General features: G+C 44.5%; 1 protein-coding gene across 1 annotated transcript in view; it reads right to left on the minus strand.

Annotated features, from left to right (window-relative positions):
- Nucleotides 1-8,371: 8,371 nt before the first annotated feature.
- Nucleotides 8,372-19,946, minus strand: part of Tdp1 (tyrosyl-DNA phosphodiesterase 1) — a 76,054-nt gene continuing 64,479 nt past the window's right edge. Inside the window, exons 15-16 of the mRNA XM_026394228.2 lie at nt 13,449-13,557; nt 8,372-8,613 (exon numbers count right to left, since the gene is read on the minus strand). Coding sequence (XP_026250013.1) covers nt 8,540-8,613; nt 13,449-13,557 — 183 coding nt within the window. The 3' untranslated portion in view covers nt 8,372-8,539. The remainder of the gene's footprint in view (nt 8,614-13,448; nt 13,558-19,946) is intronic.

Consider the following 19,946-nt stretch of genomic DNA (forward strand, 5'->3'; position numbering starts at 1 on the left):
AATTTGCATCCTTGGTTTGATATTTATATATCTTTGTCAATTTTCTGCCCACTGAACAATGTTTTCTCTATTATTGAGTTATAGAGTGTCTTTATATATCCAGGATATCAGTTCTTTCTTAGACATGCATTTTGCAACTATTTTCTACCTCTGGCTTGCCTATTTATGTTTTCTGACAGATGTTTTAATTTTGGTTTAGCCCAATGTATCAATCTTCTTCAATTTCTGTATATTAAGAAATCATTGAGCCAGGGTTATGGCCCAGTGGTAGAGTGCTTGCCTGGCATGTGTGAGGCATTGGGTTCCATTCTCAGCACTGCACATAAATAAATAAATTTTTAAAAAGGACCATCAGGGCTGGGGATGTGGCTCAGCGGTAGCGCGCTCGCCTGGCATGCCTGCGGCCCGGGTTCGATCCTCAGCACCACATACCAACAAAGATGTTGTGTCCGCTGAGAACTAAGAAATAAATATTAAAAAAAAAAATTCTCTCTCTCTCTCTCTCTCTCTCACTCTCTCTTTAAAAAAAAAAAAAGGACCATCAACAAAAAACAAAAACAAAACACATACACCCTCCCTCAAGAGTGCATAGTTTTGTCTCCTTTCCCCCAGCTTTTATATTTGGGTCCCTGATCCATTTTAAGTTTGTTTCTATATGGTGTGAGGTCAGAGTTATTCGTTTTCTCCACATGGATATCCAATTATTCCAGGGTCATTTGTTGAAAAGACAATAGGAATGAATTTATTTCAGGAATCTGTATTTTGTTATCTTATTTCTCTACTCCCATTCTAATACCACAGTATGCAGTTTACTGTTCTATTTTGTAGCTGTGTAGTAGAACTTGAATTCAAGAAGTGAGTCTTCCAACTTCATTCTTCATTTTCAAGATTTATTTGAATAATATTTTCCATGAAAAAATTTTAGAATCAGCTTATTAAATTTCATCAGAAAAAGCCTTGTGTGATCTTCATTAGGATTATGTTGAACTAATTTTGGGAGAACTGATATCTTGAATGGTTCATGAGTAATGTATATCACTCTATTTATTTTGATTTTCTAGAAAATTTTTATAGAGATCTTGCATAACTTTTATAAAGTCATTTTGTAAAGCCATGTTCATATCATTTTGTAAAGTCATGTTCTTTTGATGCCATTGTAAATGGAATTTCAAAATGTTTTTCAATCATTTGCTTTTGCCTTGGTATAGAAAAATACAAATGACTTTTTGCAAATTACTTTTTTCCTCCAAACTTGTTAATTTGATTATTAATTATAATGATTATTTTACTGATTCCTTTAGGAATTTTTATATAAATAATCATGACATCTGAGTTTTGGTTCTTCCTTCTCCATCTTTTTTTCTTGTCTTATTACAATGGCTAGTACCTTAGTTTATTACTGAGTAGAACAGGTGGAAGTAGGTACTTTACTGAAGATCTTAGGAGAAGGCTTTCAGTTTCTCATCATTATATATGGTATTAGCTATAGGTTTTTCATGGATACCCTTTATCTGGTTGAAGAAGTTTCCTTTTATTTTCATTCTAGTTTTTAAATGAAACATGGATGAGTACTTAGTTTTGTTTCATGCTGTCTCTCATCTATTGCAATACTTTTCTCCTTTATTCTATTAATATATGTTGAATTTCATCAATTTATTTTCTACTGTTAAGCATGAGCATTAGAAAGCATTAACTTTTAAGAAGAAAAGCATTGCATTTCTGGGATAAATTCCACTTGGAGCTTCTATTCTATTATTTTTATTATTCTTATTGTTTTTTTTTTTCTTTTTAAGCTTCTTGTAGTAGATGTTTAAAAAACTGATCTTAGATCCTTCTTCTTTGCTAATGTTGGCATTTTAAAGCTCTAAGTTTCTCTATTAGCCCAGTGCTATCTGCATCCTGAAATTATTGAATTGTTTTATTTTCATGTTGTGTTCAAAATGTTTTGTTTTCTTCTTTGGCCCATAAAATATTTACATGTGTTGCTTAATTTCCAAATATTTGTATTTTTTAAAGGCAAATTATTTCTAACTTATTTCCAATGTGGTCAGAGAATCATATTCAGCATGTGTCTAGTCTTTCTAAATTTATTGAGGCTTGTTTTGTGGTCCAGCTACATTAGTACCTATGTACTTGAAAAGAATGTATATTCTACAGTTATAATGTCATGGTAAGTCAGGATAATTGTGTTTTTCAGATCTTCTGCTTGTCTTTAAAGTTCTAGTTATATCAATTGGTGAGTTTAAAATTATCAGGTATAATTGTGTGTCTATCCTCCCTTAACTGTTGATGTTTCTTTCATGTACTTCAAAGCTGTAATTAGATTATATGTCTTTATGATTATTTGGCCTTCCTGATGTAGTGATTTTTTATCATTAGGAAGTGTCTCTTTTCATTACTGGGAATACCTCTTTGTCTCGAAGTCTACTTTATCTGACATTAATTCAGTCACCATAGCTTCCTCTTGCTTGTCATTTGTATCTATCTTTTCCAAGTCACTTAATTTGTCCGTCTTTTTACATTTAAAGCAGATCTGTTATAAGCAGTACAGAGTTGACCCTTTTTTGGGAGGGCACTGAGTTGGTTCTGACAATTTCCATGTTTTAATTGGGTTGAACCAAGCCAATGCTGTCCATTGCAACTTAGTGCATAATGGAAATATCTTGTATCTGTTCTATTCAATATGTAGTGACTCCTGAGCACTTGAAATGTGGTCTGTGTAACTTAGACACTGAATTTTTAGCTTTTAAAAATGTTGTTTTTAGCCCTATGTACAGAGTTTGGTGGCCAGAGACTTGAGCAGGGTTTATATAGTAGAATTTGGGAATCCCTCTCTGGCTCTCTTCTGTTGTTCTCCCTTTGTTCCCAAGAGGCCATGCTTGCTCCAGACCCTCTGCTCTGGCTCTTCAAGCCAGCAGGACTAGAGACTTTCCACTGGAGGCTTACATGTTCTGCATTGTGTAGACTAAGACTCAAACTCTGGCTCGAAGTGGTGAAAAACAAAGTACAGGAAGTTTGTCCAGCATGGTGCCTTTCTTCCAGATGTGGACTCACCTCTAGTTCCTGCCTGCTTTTGGTCGCTTTCTGACCTTTATTTTCTTTTATTTGTGGCAGTGGGGTTTCACCCAGGGGAGCTTTGCCACTGAGCTATATCCTAGCCATTTTCATTTTTGAGACAGGGTCTCACTCAATTGTCTGGGCTGGCCTCAGACTTTTGGTCCTCCTGTCTGAGCTTCCTGAGTAACTGGGATTACAGGAGTATACCATTGTGTTCAGCAGTGGTCATGATAATTTTTAAAGAACTATGAATAAATAATTATCCAGGGCCCACACAATGGCATCTGCATCTTTGGGCCCAGACAGGGACATGCAGTGGCTTAACCAGGACAGACCCAGCACCACAGATGAGGCACAGATCTAGTTCATGACCTAGCTGTGTCACTCTGAACCTTATTCTCACCCCTGAAAACTGGAGATACTGTCACCTGCTTCTTGGCATGGTGGTGGGTATCAAGTTAGCTATAATCATGCTGACCCAGAGTGAATGGGTGGAGGCAACTTCTCCTTTGTCTTTCCTCGCCCAGCTTCTCTTTTGTGTCTTACCAATGGAGTTTCCTCTGGATGCCTTCCAGTTCAAACGTTGCCACCAAGGGAACAGGTGACTGAACCAAGTGTCTCAGACACGTGAACAAAAGATTGTCTGACTGTGGTTTCAGTGGAGCTTCTTGAAGGTCTAAAGAGAATAAAGGAGAGCTTGCATATGCCAGCTATTCTGCTTTGAGACAGACTCGCTTGGACCTCTGCACAGTGCAGATTTGGATGGTTCCAAGGCTTGTAACACAAGCGCCCTCATTTGCTCACCACCCATTATTGTGTGAGACATCTTTGTTTATGGCACCCCAGTACCTTATTTCCTGGGCTGCTTTTTGCCTCTTGCTAGTCTCTAGCATCTTCTATGCCACCTTTTCTTCTGACACCCACTGATCCTATTCTGTACTTTTTTTTTAAAGAGAGAGAGAGTTTTTTAATATTTATTTTTTAGTTTTCGGTGGACACAACATCTTTATTTTATTTTTATGTGGTGCTGAGGAGCGAACCCAGCGCCCTGCGCATGCCAGGCGAGCGCACTACCATTTGAGCCACATCCCCAGCCCCCATTCTGTACCTTTGATCTAGCAAGTCAACACAAATGATAGGCTTATGTCAACAAATTTAATAAAGCATACAAACGAGTGCCAAGTTTTCAGCCCGCTCTGCTCTACCTCAAAAGGTGCCTACTTTGCCAGCAAGATCTGGCATGAATTCAGCCACTTGGTCCTGTGTACTGATGGGACATTTAGTGGCCGACTGTATGTGCTGCTAGTTGATTCCGTCATGCTAACAGTGAATGGCTGTGGCAGTGATGAAAGCTCACCCGGTCTTATATCTAGTTGAACTTCATGTACATGAAGTCTGCTCCTGGGCTGCGGTTGGGAACGTCGCCACATTTGCTGCCTGGACATCACAGCAGTAAAGCCCAGCTCTGGAGCTATGCCCTCTGTCCTTGTCAGCGGTACCACTGTGGACAAATAATCTCCTTAGTTTCCTATCTGTAAATGGGGTAACAGTGCCTCCTTGATAGGGTTATTATGAAGATTGGGTAAACATGTGGCACAGTTCCTGGCACAAACAGGTCAGAATTTGCTGCTGGTGAATGTTAATGCTCAGGGACCCGTGGGCATTGACTGGGCCTAAGAGTTATCAGTCAGCTGCCTCCCTACTGGGTCCTGGTCACACCATGGCTGGCATTTCCCAGGAGCAAATGGCTGCACCTAGCCCCTGTTCTGATCTGTTTCATCTTTTTTTTTTTTTTTTGTATGAGTCCTTTTATATGACAACAGCCACATAAGTTACTAGTGGAGAGAAATGTAATGGGAGATGGGGCAGCTTGTGGCACTCTTTAGTCCTGGTTATTTCTTGACAAAAATGGGCTATTAAATTTGGAAAATTTCCAAAGGTTTTATCATGATGGGATCTGACCGATGCAGAACATGTGGTTAGCATATCATCAGTAGGATTTTAGATTTGACTCTACACTCTAGTTATTTTGTTCCTGTCACTGAGTTCCTGTGCAGATTTTTTGTCATACATTGTCATAATTAACATCACTAATCCATCAGTATAATTGCTAAGCTTTATAAATGTAAATAAAGAATGCCTAACCAAATCTTTGAGGCACTCATCAATCTGAAGCAAGCCTTCCCAAGGATTCTTCCTTAATTCTTCAGGAAGGGTTACAATTGTAATTCCAATGACAGAACGTCAAATGTCCCAAAACTTAAAAAAAAAAAAAAAAAAAAGGATCAAGTAATAGTAGTTTCCCTAGAAAATAAACTTTTAATTTCACACGGAAAAAGACTAAAATTCAAGATTTTAATTTTAAGCATACTGAGTCTAATGTGTAAACTATAGTCATTTGAAAAGTCATGTTACTTGAATGATTGTTATTAAGGAAAATCATATAAATTGTACCAGATTCCAGAGAAATGAAGCTCCTTCTGCAGGTGGTGAGGTGCAGACTGTGAGCATGTCTAAGGCAGCAGCTTTGGTTTCACTGCTTAAGGTGGGACCTTCTGTTATTTAAGTCCCTTGAACCTTGGTTTTCTCATCTGTCAAACGGGCCAACAATGGTGATGCGAGTTTAAAGCACTTATATATAGGAACTGAAGTATAAGGAGAACTTGGGCAATAGTAACAAATACTGTTATATGAAAAAATCAGCCCAGACCAGGGCAATTCAAGGCTGCTTTATATCACACTACAGTTAAAAACAGGCGGTTTTGCCCAGGAGTATGTTGACAAATAATTTGAAAACCCTATCTCACTCACTCCAAGCAGCTGGTGGTGACCAGGCTTCCCTTCCCATGAGGACTCCTGGGAAACAGGGGACATGAAATCCTCCTGCCAAAATGGCATGTGAGTTCCTGTGGATTGCCAGGTGTCATGCTTGGCCATTCTCTCATTCAGTGTGTTTGGGTCTTTGCAGTGCTCAAGCATTGAGCCTGCTGTTGGAATTTGTCATTTGCTGTGGACATCTCTACACTTTAGACTACATGTCTATCTTCACAAAAGAATGTCAGGCAAGGCTGAAGAAGATAACACCTTTTCATGACACAAAGCCCTCCTTTCTTTAGTCCCCATGTGGAAAACTCCTTGCTCAGCCAGGCACCTCCTGCCTTGGCACGTCACACAGATGCAGGGAAAGGCACAGAAGGGGCCATGCTGCTTCATGCAGACGGGGGCAGGGAGGGTGGCCTCAGGTGGGGAGAAGGAGTTGCTGAGACGCAGCCTGAGACCAGAGGTGCGATTTCCCCAAAAGCATTAGTAGCCTGGTCCAGCGGTACTTCCCCCTGCACTGTAGGTAGTTTAGCCAGTCCCGTTAAATTGAGGACCATATGGGTTGGACTTCTTACCTTCTGTGTTCCACATGTTCGGGACTATTCTCAGGGAATTATTTCCCAAGTGTGCTACAACTGTGCCCAGAAAACATGCAGTGCTGGCCCTACCTGGCTGGTCCAGCTCTGCTCAGCCCAGCCCAGCCCAGCCTAGCCTTGGCCTCTCCTGAGTCCCTGCTCATGGGTAGGGCCATAGGACTGCTGGACACCCACCAAGAGTAGACTCTTTGATCCTGCATGGCCCTTGAAGTTCTCCACCCAGCCTCATCTACATGACCTGTCCAGGTGGCATCCAGGGTCCCCCTGGGGCTGGAGGGTGGTCAGGGGACCAATCTGTGATAAGTAGAGACAGGAATGTTAGGGATGAGGACTGTCCTGAGAAATGAATGACAGCGGAAGCAGGGCTGCCCCTCGCCCCTTCCGGTCCTGCACAAGCACTTTGCACAATCTCCTGGAAGATTCAAGTAACCCTCCATGGGCGGGGGTGGGGGGTGGGGGGTGGGGTGGTGCAGACTTGGTCTTACAGCCGAGGGCTGAAGCACAGAGATGTGAGTTGGCCTGGCCCAGGCAACAGGTTGGTGAGTGGCAGGGCTAGGAGTCCATCCTGGCCCACCTGACTCCAGCTCTGCGCTCTGGCCCAGACTGCCTGTCCACCTCCCTGTACTGTTATGTGGACCACAAGGCCATGAAGGCCAGCTGCGGACGGCTACCATTCTGACTGGCTGCATCCAGCTCCCCAGCAGACTGGCACTGCCTGGACCCTGGTAGTGAAGTCACCCAAGTTTCTGCCCACCCGCCCCCCCCACCCCCTTGAGGATGAAGCCACCAAACCTCAGGGCCTGCCCTCCACTATGCTGGCTTCTGCTGCTAGCACAGACTCTCCCCATTTCCTCCATGCCCAGCGCGCTCATCTGGTGTAGGGTTTGAATGTTGTAGTATACAGAGGGTAGGTTCAGACAAGCCTTAGTCTTCTTACCCGTGAAATGAACTGCTTAACCAATTCAATAGCTTTTTTTTTAGCAGAAAAAAGTCCCAGATAATATCCTTTATAGAATTCCAGTTTGTAAACCAGAAGTTCTCTGTGAGAGAAGGGTCCTCAAAGGGCCCGTCTTCCTACCCTCCTGCTTTAGCTCAGCACACACAACCCCAAGTTTTCAAGGTAGCTTTGGAAAGTCCTAGGCCTCTGAGAAAGAGTTTGAAAGACTATTTAGACTTTTTTTTCCCCCCCAAAACTAACATTTAATTTTTCCCTAAACTATGCGATGAAGAGGCTGGTGACCAGCGGGGAGTCAGCCTTGAGCAGGATAAAACAGTCCAAATTGCCTTAGGAGATCCCGACACACAAGAAGCAGGACACAGTTCTGACCCCAGCCAGCCGTATGACCAGCGGACACAGCCTTAGCTTCCTTACACGTAAATGGACGGCACCAAAGTCAGTCCCCTTGTAGTATTTCTTCTAAATAAGATACCTATATGCTTCTGTATGATCCTATGAGCTGTCTTTGGAAATTTCTGGGGATGGAAGAGATACCCTTCTAGCTTGGGAAAGGGTAAGCAAATGGCTTACCAGTGTGACCTGTCTGTAAGCAGGGAGGCAGCAGGCAGGGCGCTGGCAATGAGAAGCTTGGGGAGCTAAGGCTGAAACCCACGGAGAGCTGCAGAGTGGGTATCTGGACTAGACAGGGGGCTGTGAGGGACGGCTTGCTTTCTCTGGAAAGCCAGGCTGGCTGAAGATACCTTCGGAGATGGAGAGAGGGTGGAATCACAAAACACGGTCAAGCCACAACTTTTGAGAGCTGAGTCCTCTTCAGTAGGGGGGTAATTTCATATCAGCACACATACATATTTTTAACATGTGAAGTTTAATAGCTTTCTTTCCAAAACATATAAAAGTGAAATAAGAAAATAACACTTTTTTTTAAAGTGAGAATGCTGACAATAAACATTAAAAGTATAACCAACATCCAAGTTCACAAGAGCAACCTTCATGAGTTTTGCAGGGATGCAAGTCAGATTTTAAGGGAAATGCACATCCAGTACGAACAAGAATATCCAAGGTTTGGGGCTCAACATCTTATGCTCAATTTCACAGTGCTTTAAGATTCTCAGGAGGGCACCCACATGTTCCCGTGTGTATCTGGTGCTTTGATATAAGGAATGTTCCAAATCCATGGCCGATCTGGGAAAAAATACCAAAACATTACAGAATATTTATTTGAACAGGATCACAGAAAAGTCACTCACCTGATAGGGTAAAATCACTGTGTGCTCAGGTCTCCAAACTGTGAAGAATGTCTTTGAATCAACTGGAGGATACCCCGTTCAGACAGTGGTTTTCGTAAAGGTTCATGTTAAGGCACAGGGTCAGCTGAGCATAGGAAGGGAGGTGAGCAGCACCCAAGGATGAATCCTGGCCTGCCACCTTGCCTTGCCACACTAGCAAATTACTTTGCCAGTCTGAACCCCAGTTTCCTTATCTGTACCCACACCACGGTGCTGTCATAAGACAAATGAGATGATTCCAGATAGCAAGTAAGACGTGGTGTCTGGCACACAGTAGGGGCCACCTCAGGCAGCTGCGCCTCTCCTCCTTAGGGTGCTGCAGGAAGCAAGAGCTGGCGCAGCCCAGGCCACACTGCTGCTCTCAGCGGGCCCCAGAGGACCAGAGTCCTGACTGTGAAATGCTTTTGCTTTCTTATTAAATGTTAATAATCAATGAGACATGAAGACTTCTGAAAGACTGACTGCAGACCAATGTGAGAAAAAGCAACAGGTGTGGGTATGAACACTGGAAGGAACACCCAGGACCCAGGTTCAAATCCCACCTTCCTCCCTCTCAGCCCTTAGTGAAGGCATCTGGGTTTTGGCCTTAGGTTTCTCCCCTGAAATGGCAAGTACATTAGCAACCACCAGGGATTAGTGTGAAGAGAGCATGTGTAAAGTTTCAGTCATGTTGAAGGTGCTCAATAAATGCGAACTGTTCTTTCTCCCTTTTAACAGATATTTTAGAAACTGAAAACACTTCAGAGTATCATCTTTACCACACATAGTTCCTGTGAGAGCTAAACCATTCAAAAGAACCATAAGAATATGGGTAAGGTCTAAATACATCACAAGGATTAAAAATAAATCCCGTCTCATTGTCTCGACAAGTATTACTAACAGAAAAACTTTTCAGGGCTGGAGAGCTCGCTGCAGGTCTAAGAAGGATGCCACGTTAAAGCAGCATCTTGGCTCTGCAAACTCTCCTGCTAGGGATCCTTTCCCTTCTCAGAAACAGCATGGAAACAGTGGTTCTGCCAGCCTCTCCTTGCAGCAGCCTTGCTGTTCCTGTTGAATAATCTTAGAGCAATTGTGCACATAGCAGCACCCAGCAGGATGCGCAGGCAAGAATTCTGAAGATGGCAACAAATTATCAGAACATTATTGCTTATCTTTGGCCTTGAGATGGTTTGAAAGCATGAAACCAATCCCTTTTTTGTTAACTTTACCAAGCTTGTTAGAGAAAGGCAGCCTTTTCCATTTGACATATTTGTTTCATTAAAGGTTGAGCGACTTGGCCATGGACTTGGGCTTGACTCCCCCATCTTTACCCCAGCCTAGGCTCTCTCTACTGCAAACAGCATCTTCTGGGCCTGGACTCCTATTCTATACCCCTCTTCTATATATTGCTCAGTGGGGTAGTATCAACTTCATTCCCAAGGTAGAAGACACCCTGTTTCTTGCTAGATGAGCAGCTATTGGAGAGATTCTTCACAGTAATACAGGATCTCAGATGCAGACATTTACTAACGAGCCAGTGATGTCAAGATCACTGTATTTACTCCTTTTCCCCTCAATTAGTCAGTGAGGACCAGGCAAGGACCCAGAGATCACCATCTGGCATATCTCTTGCAGTTCTGATTTTTCAATGTGTCTGCCCCTGTGGGCTGTGGGCAACGATTTCCACACTCACTGACAGGTCTCCCCCAAAACCTGGAGGGAAAGCTAGACACATGGCTATGGGGAGAAGAGGGTGGCTGTGACCCTTGTCTCTTTTACACTATCAGTACTAACAATCACTGGCTTAGAAAAAGCCCCTTTTAAGTAATCCTTTCAAATTGTTCCTTAAGAGAACAAATGGGCTTGTAACCTAATATGCAAATATTACATGCATATTCATGCATGTGGATGTGATATTTGTTCAGAACTGCTAGATGCCACGGACCTTTCCAATCTTGATAAATGTAAAGTGGTCATGTAAGAAAATGACTTTATTTTTAGGAATACACACTGAAGTATTTAGGGAAAAAGGGCTATCATGTCTGCAACACTCAAATGGATCAGAAAAATGTAAAGTATGAGAAAGAATGCAAATGTGACAAAATGTTTGTACTCTTGCAACTTTTCTGTATATCTGCATTTTTGTAAAAAATGTGAAAGAAATGAATTACACTATTATGTATAACTATCATGCATTAAAAACATTACAACAGTAAAAGAAAAAATTATATACACTTATTATTTTAATATATTTATACACATACATACACACATATATATATGCCAGGTATATTCTAAAAACAAATAATGCTGGGCATGGTGGCATATGCCTGTAATCCTGGGGACTAGGGAGACTCATGAAGGAAGATCACAAGTTTGAGACTAGCCTTAGCAATTTAGCAAGACCCTGTCTCAAAAAATAAAAAGGGCTAGGTATGGAGCTCCATGGTAAAGCGCCCTGGGTTCAACCCCAAGTACAAAATAAAAATAAATAAATAAATAAAAAACAATGAAAATACAATAACCTATTCACAAACAGAATGTAACTAACACCTCTGAAGCTTTGTATGTTCAGTTACTTCTTAAGTGGGACTTGCACTTATTGTTTAGGTTCAGGCAGGCTGTCCTCATTTTATTTTCTCAGTAACATATACGATAATGCAGAGTATCAGTGAAAGAACACAAAGCAGTGGCCCACGGAATGGAGCTCAGGAGAGGTGGGGGACTGATCTGTTTCACTTTCTCCTCAGGCTCAGGGTCACAACACATGGGACATATGGAACCAATTTGTATTAATTTAAAAAAACTGGTGATTTTGCTTCATAAGAAGTCATCTCAATAAAATACTAAGTCCCACTGGCAAAATGGGTTTGGAGTTACATATAACTTCAGGAGATGATAAGAGCAAGACCTCATGCCTAACTGGTTCACTGATTCATCCCAGACTGTCGGCACACAGCAGGTGCTCACTAGGTACCCATGAGAGAACAAATGAATAGAAGCTCCTACAGAAAGCAAGGGACCTCAGTAGCTGGGTCTTAGGTTCTGCTTTACTTCATTTGATCATTGTCTTGGTTTCAAGATATCTGGTGGGACTATGCAGCAGTAGATGTCTTTGCTAAGCTTTCTGAATCATGTTTTGATTTTAAGAAGCCCCGAACAAGACCCTGTACGTGTCATAACAGTTTGAAAATCACTTTTTAAAGTGAAGTGCTTTTGAAATGTTCTTAACCACTCACTTTTCTACATCTTGGTAAAATGCCGTTCTTTAGTCTACATGGCTCCTTGAATGCAGGCTGTTTTTGAAGTGGTGGTGTCTGAATTCCTGGTATTATTCTACAAGCTACTAACACAGTGTAAGAGATAAAATAGCACTGACATAAAATAAAATGCTCCACTTTCTATTGTATGTATCTTTAAAGAAAATGCCTAAGAAATAAAAAAGACAGTGACACATTGCAAAGCATTCTGCCTGCTGGGCAAATCAAAGATTTATCATCCTGTGGTCAGCTTCTGGGTTCTGGGGAATGCTTTTTCTGTTGGAGGGGAAGGTTTGTGAGGGCGTTTTTTAAAGACTTTCTATGGCTTCCACACTCGCTTTTCCTCTTCCTTTGGAGATTAGGACTAAAGGAAGTGGGGGAGTCCAGACAGGGTCTGGGTTGGGGAACAAGACCCAAGTCAGAATCCTTCAAGCCATCACCTTACTTATGTTTATTCAGGAGACCTTGGGTTAAAAAAACTATGGAAAAGGAACCTGAAGAATAAAGAAATCCAGAAGGGGAGGGGACTGACACAGACAAGCCTTAGACATTAAAAAAAAATCATTGCTCCCCAAGTGGGGAGTCACACCAAATCACTTCTCCCATGTGCCAGGAACAGAACTAGATATTACAGTAAGAACAATTATATTAAAGGTGACTACTGTTTATTGGCTACTAGCTCTGGGTTGGACACTGTGTTAAGCACAGACGTTTTCAGGACCGACAGAAGTGGCCGGACAGCCTGTAAGGCTGGGTCCACCCAGGGCAGACACAGAAGGTGCACCAAGCCTGCTGGCTGGCTGGGGACTTCTGAGCCTGCTGTGGATATGCCAATGGCCCTTCTATTGTGAAACACACTTGGTCACTACCCTCAGGAAAGTCACAGTCTGGTGTAGCAGTTTTCAAGTGTGGTCTGGGGACCTCCCTTTGAGGGGTGGGAGGTTCTGAAGTAAGAAATTATCTTCATGATGCATGAAGCCAGCATGTGGTTCTTGCTGTCATGAGCCCACAAATGTGCAGAGGCCGACTGACGTGACTGCACAACAGCCCAGAGCAGCTGTGGAAATGGAGCTGGCTTCTAGCTATAACACAAAGAGGCTGCAAAACCACTAAACTATGCCACTTTGCTTGCTGATTTTGTCTTTTAATTTTGGAAATGATCATACAAATATGTTTATTATTTTAAAACTAATGAATAAATATTTGTAGGTTCCTGTTTAAATTCCTAATACAATAAACAGAAATAGATACAAAATCCCATATAAATAAATGATTTCCGTGAATCTTAAAACTCATGAGAATACAAAGGGGTTCTAAGGCCAAACAGTTTGAGAACTGTGGCTCCAATGATCACAGGGCAGTAAAGGGGCCTCTGTAAACCTAAGCTTCCAGAGGGTTCCACGAACCAGGTTTCATTGAGGGACCAATGGTGTCTGCCTGGCTCTGTTTCTACTATGATACACCTGCCCAGAGTTCCCCTCAGCTGTCTCACCTTTACTTCCGTACGGTTCTGGGGGCAGATCATAGGGCACTGGAAAAAAGTCTGTTGCCTCCCGGCTGCCAGAGAAGAATTTCTGTTTCACTTTGAAGCTGTCCAGGCCCTGCAAACACATGGAGGGAATCAATGATTGTATGCCATTTCCCAAAAGAAAACAAGAAAACTAAAACCAAACTGAAACAAATAAAGAACCTGGAAGATCCCAAGAAGCAATCATATCTTTATGACATTTACAACAAAATTCAAATGACTTCAGAACTATTTTCAATGTTTGATAGGCAAATATATTTAACAACTCCTCCCAATTATTTTCTTCCCTGAAAATAAGATTTAACATTTTAAGAATTAAATTAAAAGCTTGCAAGAGTTTAACAAAGGATACAGAGAAACAAGAGAAACAATTTTGGATATTATAGCCCATTTCTACTAAACACCATGTACAGTTGGCAGGGAGTTTTAGAACTCATTGTATAAAAATACCTCAAATGTTTTCAATATTGCTATAGTAACAGGCAGCCTGTCCTGAGAAAGAAGAAGTAAAAGTTGTTTTCATGTATAATGGAAGTGCTCAAGTTAATAGGATAGGAATAGAAAAATGGAAATTCTTCACGATCTATCACAATGGAAAGTTTATTCCAAGAACTGCGGAACAAGGTATCAGTCTTAGGTGTGAGTCAGGTGGAGGTGGAGGCTCTCTCCAGGCTGATATGCGCACACCCTGTCCTCCTCTCACTGACTAAGACATCAGTGCTGTCCTCTGGGCCCCACACACGGGCTTTTTTTAAAAAGAAGGCTTATTGCTTTGCTAGCAAAGGAGAAACTCAGGGAACTCCTGTCCCAGAGGCTGTGATTCTGCCCATCAGCAGAAACAGGAGGCTTTTAAAGGAGGTGATTCAAAGGCTACATTCCATGTGTTCTCTGTTGGAGTCGTAATTCCCTTGTGAATTTGGGAGACAGTCATTTGTGAAATCTTCTGGTGCTATCCCTGAAGTCTGGATTCCTTCATTTCTTCGGAGGAGCAGAGAGAGAAGAAGAGATAGAAACATGTCTATTTAAAAAATAAGTTGCAGTGGCAGAGAAGCGAGGGCTATATTCAAAGCATAAAGTGGACCCCTGTTAGTTTCCGCACAGTTAATTTCCACATTCCATTTCTGTGGGAAAATGGGTGACAACATCTCCAAGCTGCTTCCTGCTGAAAGAGGGCAGAGTTGGGGGAAGTGGTCCAAAGTCCTTGTTTTCTACCTTGGATGGGGAGGTGGCATGACAGCTAAGGGCATTCAGTACCAGAGCAGTCCAGAGGTCCACAGTGGCAGATGGCAGGTGACTGGACAAGGCATACAAAGGGTAGGGATCATGCAGATGGCCAAGGGTGTTGCCACCTTCCTGAGTTCAGTTTCCTTTTGCTCAAGGTGGATCACAATGGGGCAAACCGTATCATTCAGAGAGAGAAAGGGGGAGTTCCCTGAAGCAAAAAGAGCTTTGGCAGCTGCTGGGACAGTCCCTCGGTCCCTCCCTGTACTTGCAGGAACAGCTTCTCTGGTTCAACTGGAGGCAAACTCCTTGATCTCCTAACTCTCCAGCAGTTGGCTCTCAGCAAGTTCTCCAGCACCTGGTAACCTCAGCATGGACAGGGTTCCTCGGAGAGCCAGGCCTGTCCAAGAAAGTTGGAGCTGGGGCTGCTCTTGGGTCCCATCTGGGGTGCCAAATTTGTTACTGAAAGCTCAGTCCTTGTCCCCAGTGCCAATACAATAAGGAGGACATAATTTTGAGAAAAAGGAAAAAGGTTTATTGCTTTGCTAGCAAAGGAGAAACACAGAGGAATCCTGTCCCAGAGGCTGTGAGTCTCCACCTGGGTATCTTCTGGGCCCTCCTGGATCACCCTGGAACTCTGCTCGCTAGTTTGCCTGTCTCTCATTTCCACCTTCCAGCGCCCAAACACAGGTTGCCCTTCATAGCCTAAATACCCACATACTCAACAGCACTCACCATAAAAAGAATAAGGACCAGGTTCTCAGTCCCTGTGATCATGTAACTTAGTAAGGGGAGACTGGTCCCAGACACAGCGAGGACACAAAAAGCGTCACGCTGACCTTGGCTTCAGACAAAGTGGGTTTCAGCCTTTGCTTTGGCACTTGCTAAGCTGTGTGAATGGCGGATGCTTTCATTCATGAGTTTGTTCATTCATTCAACAAATAGAAGATGAAGGAGCCCCAAGAGCCTAAGGTCATCACACCTATTTCTTGTGATTTTGTAACTGCTGCTTCATCAACCCTCTGTGTGGGTTTATGTGCTTACCCTAACAAACACAGGCCCAACAGGATAGATGCCACTCTAACCTCATCCAGTTTAAACAGGAATAGAGAGCGCATGTCCATGCTGATTATCATGCTAAATCCCCACCCTAGAAGATCCTGGGGTGTCATGAGACAGCCCATAAGCTGTGCTGCTTGGTCTGCTCCTCTGTGCTCCCCAGAGTCCCCCTTCTCTGGGTCGCACATGACCCCATATGAACCATAATCTTTTGTCCAGGGGGAACTTGGAACTTCGGTGACTAGAATGGCCAGTTCCTGATTTGTAAACTCAAGTTCCTTTCGGCTTGGCTTGGACCTTGCCTTGGAGACCCTGTCGGCGTCCCTCCAGACTAGGATACAGAGGTCAAGGGGCTGACAAAGCCTCCCAGGGCCAGGCATGTGCCAGGCCCCGCGTGTACCAGAGTCACCATCTCTTGCCTCATCGACTGCACAGCTGGGAGGAGACATTAGACAAATACATCTGTGAAAAATATACCTACAACCGTGGTGAGTGCCACCAAGAACAGCCAGAGAGCAACTTCAGAGACCAGCATGGCTGTTGTAGATTTTGGGGCAGGGGGTGGTCAGTGAAAGCCTCCCTAAAAAAGGTGGCACTATGGTCAAACCCTAAAAGAGAAGCAGGGTTTGGAAGTGGGAGTGGAAAGGAAAATGTTTCAGAGAGGAATAGCACCTCCCAGGCCCAGAGGTGACCAAGAGCATGGCGTGCTCTAGGAACTCAGATGGCTGGTGGGAGGGACCGTGGGGCTGTTCTTGTGAAACCCAGAGAGCAAAGCTTCTGGTGGTCACTGTGTTACTTCTTCTAACTCTAGTGCCCAGGCACATCCCGGGGCATAGTAGGTGCACAAGAAATCCTGAGCTGCAGACCCAGGAGTGAAGAGCCTTCCCTGCCTGAGGGAGCAAATGCGAGATCGAGGGAGAGCTCTGAGTGGCGAGGACTGTGGTAAAGTGCGGAAGCAACGCTGCTGAAGATGCCAAGTCAAGACGCAAGCAAGGCCGCAGGTGAAGCTCGCCCAGCACCGAAAGGACAGCCTATCTTCAGTGGCAGGAGACAGGAAGGCTTTGTAGAGAAGAATATTTTAGCTGCACTTTGAAAGACAGCCATGCTGCTGAGAGGCAGGTGGCAAAAGAACCTGGGGACAGAGCAGCATGATCGAGGGCAGGGCACAGCGAGCCTCTGGGTGCTGAGTGGGGTGTGTATGGGGGAAGGTCACACGGAGGGCACTGGGGGCCAGACCGGACAGTGTTTTGAATGACCGGCAGTGGAGACATCTGTGGTCTGGCCTGTCACATGGGCTCGCTCCCTGGCTGGAGTGACTCGGCATGGGCAGGTAGCCAAGCTGGGGAAGACCTGGCTCTGGGAGCTGCTTGGCAAGGCCTAGGCCGACTGCTGGGGGCTCTCAAGTCCATCAGTGGAGGTCGTCAGAACCCAAAGCTGTGGCCCCAGCACTGGACAAGCCTCCCCCGCCAGCCTCCGTGCTCACATTTGAGCTGATCATCCACTACACAGGCGCCGCGGGGCCCTGGGAAGCGCGGCCTCCACGGCAACAAGAGAGGAACTGCAAAGGCTCTGGAGAGGCGCCCTGCTCCCGGGGTCAGGGAGGACGACCGCACGAGGGATCCAACAGAGGGGACAGCAAGTTACTGCAACGTGAACAGGAAATAGACAGAGGATAGTGACGGCTATACAGGTGACAGGATGAGAGTGGATGGTGGAGGCAGAAAGGAACAAATCTGAAAGAGACTGGAAGAAAAACCAAACCAAACCAAAAACCCAAAACCCCAAATCAGGGACTGTGAGGGTGAAGCAAAAGAGGAAGGGGCCAGGAGACCAAGGGCTACTGGAGGCTTTGAGTCCCACTAATCCAAAGACCACCATAGCCTGCTCCTTTCCACAGTTGTTCCCACTGGCAGGGCATTCCTTTGACATTTTCTGGATCTCAGGAAACTACAATCTCTTACTTTGAAGATCAGTTATTTGCTGTGTGCCTCTGGCAAGTTACTTAACCTTTCTGAGCCTTGGTTTCCTTGTTTATTAAATGAAGACAATAGCATCTGATTTACAATGCTACTGTGAAGAAGTATAAATTACTTAGAACAATGACTAGCACATGGTAAATATTCCAGAAAATAAACCAGCAGAATTCTATGTATATTCAGGGTGTAATTAGTAATGCAAATGGTCCCATTTCTCAGAGAAGGAAAGAGGTTGAACAGTCAATCAAGGTCACACAGCCAGCAACAGTGGCAAGGCCAGATGTGGAACCCTGTCCTTCTCAGGCTTGGTCCTGTGTTCCTCTGACTAAGCAAAGAGATGGTCTCATACCCACCACTGGGCACCATGACAAGGAAAGAACCCCATGGAAGTCCAAGGGTCCATGTCACGCAGGGCGAATTAAGATGAGCCATCTCCTGGAAATCCTGGTACCAGAGGCCAGAGGCTGGTGCCAATTTAGTGATTATTTAATACGTTCATGGAGTCTCGGGTTTAAAAAATAAAACGACTCCCCTCTTCTTGGCTCCTAGCTTGATGTTTTCAACTGGGTCAGGGCAATGCTGATTCTGCGCGGCCTGGACCCAGGCCTCTCTCAGTGGTGCCTGACCTCAGAAGGGGGTTTGAACCATCCTCGTCTGACAGGAGCCGATATGCTTTCCTCCTGAATGCCATTTATGATCCAAATTCTAGGGTATTATGTGGAAATAAAAAAGGCATCACTTTTCCCTTCAGGCTGGTTGTCAAGCAGTGTGGAGCTGTCTCTACTTGTCACTACTGAGCTACCACAGGCGCATCACATGGCAGTTTACACAACGCCCTCCCAGGCCGGGATACTGACAAGGCCCTGGAGACCACGGTCATAAACCGCCAGGTGAGAGGTGCACACACGTCACACGTGAGGGACTGTGGCTGCCCCCTTCAGCAGAGGGGTACAAGTGCTCGTCGCTGCCGCCGGGACCACTGCTCTCCCATGAAGAGCGAGCGACCCGCTCAGACCACAGTCACAGACGGTTTGTCCTGTCAGCTACTCAGGGCCTCAGGACTTCCCTGGGTAAGGCGGTGACCCAGCTGAACGCTCCAGAAGGAGCACACTACTCAGGATGGACCAACTGGCAGGGAAGCTAGTCACAGGAAGGGCAGGCCGCGCTGTTCCAGTGGACCATGATGTCTGGAATCTGGACGCCATCTTGTGGGCCAAGGGGAGCCACACAAGATTGAAGGGCAAAGGAATCCACCTGCATCTGGGAACAGATCTGGACCCGAGGACAGAAACTTGGCCCTGAAGCAGACAGTAGCAGTGAGGAAAGGGGAGGAATTCTCAACAGGTGGATGGGACAGGATGTGGCAAGAGAATGGATAGGGAAGAAGCTGGTTTTGTTAGCTGGGGGGAATGTAGGAGGCTACCAAGAAGCCTCACGTGAAACGACGCTTCCCAGCTGTGGACTCCCAGGAGACCCTGGAAGCCACAGTTCTTACAGAGCCACAGCTGTAAGAACGGAGCTCTGGTCACAGCACGTAAGGCAGGCACAGGTCCAGGGCCTGACAAAGCGTACGCTTGACACACACCAAAGGGAGCAGCTTTCCAGGAGGAACGCGGGCACCTCCCAACACACACAGACGCCTATGGGCCTGGAACTCTGTCGCTGATCTTTGACATCAATGGCTCTTTCCTATAATCGAGATTTTCAGGCCCGTAGTCTAATTTAAAAATTAAATACACCTCTAAAGTACAGAGTCAATTCAGAAAACACTATAGAACTGACAAATTGAAATTAGACCTCAGAAGAATTAGGTCTTTGACTTATATTGACAAGCTCTAATTAGAAACTTACTGCGAACCAAGCATCTCTAAGTGCTGGATGTACAACGTCAAACGTACCTGACATTATTCTCTGAGTCTTAAGGGACAGCTACTGATGCTCTAACTGCAAGTGAGGTCAATCTTGAGAGGATGCCTTTATGGATTCATTCATTTAAAAGAAGCAGGAAAAAATGGGAGTTTTTTCAGTCGTAAGGAGCACTGCCACTTGGCTGCTGAGTTATAGGTCCTTATCACAGCTGCAGGAAAGTAGGGCATCGCCAGGGTCCCTGAAGGTGACTGCCTCTGCTGTTTGACACTGTGTCTTTCCTATTTGCAACACTGGCCTCAGGTCACAGTGATGGAGGTGGCAAACTGGTGAAGGACAA

The sequence above is a fragment of the Urocitellus parryii genome, chromosome 6 (genome assembly GCF_045843805.1).
Source record: "Urocitellus parryii isolate mUroPar1 chromosome 6, mUroPar1.hap1, whole genome shotgun sequence".
Taxonomy (NCBI): Eukaryota; Metazoa; Chordata; class Mammalia; order Rodentia; family Sciuridae; genus Urocitellus; species Urocitellus parryii.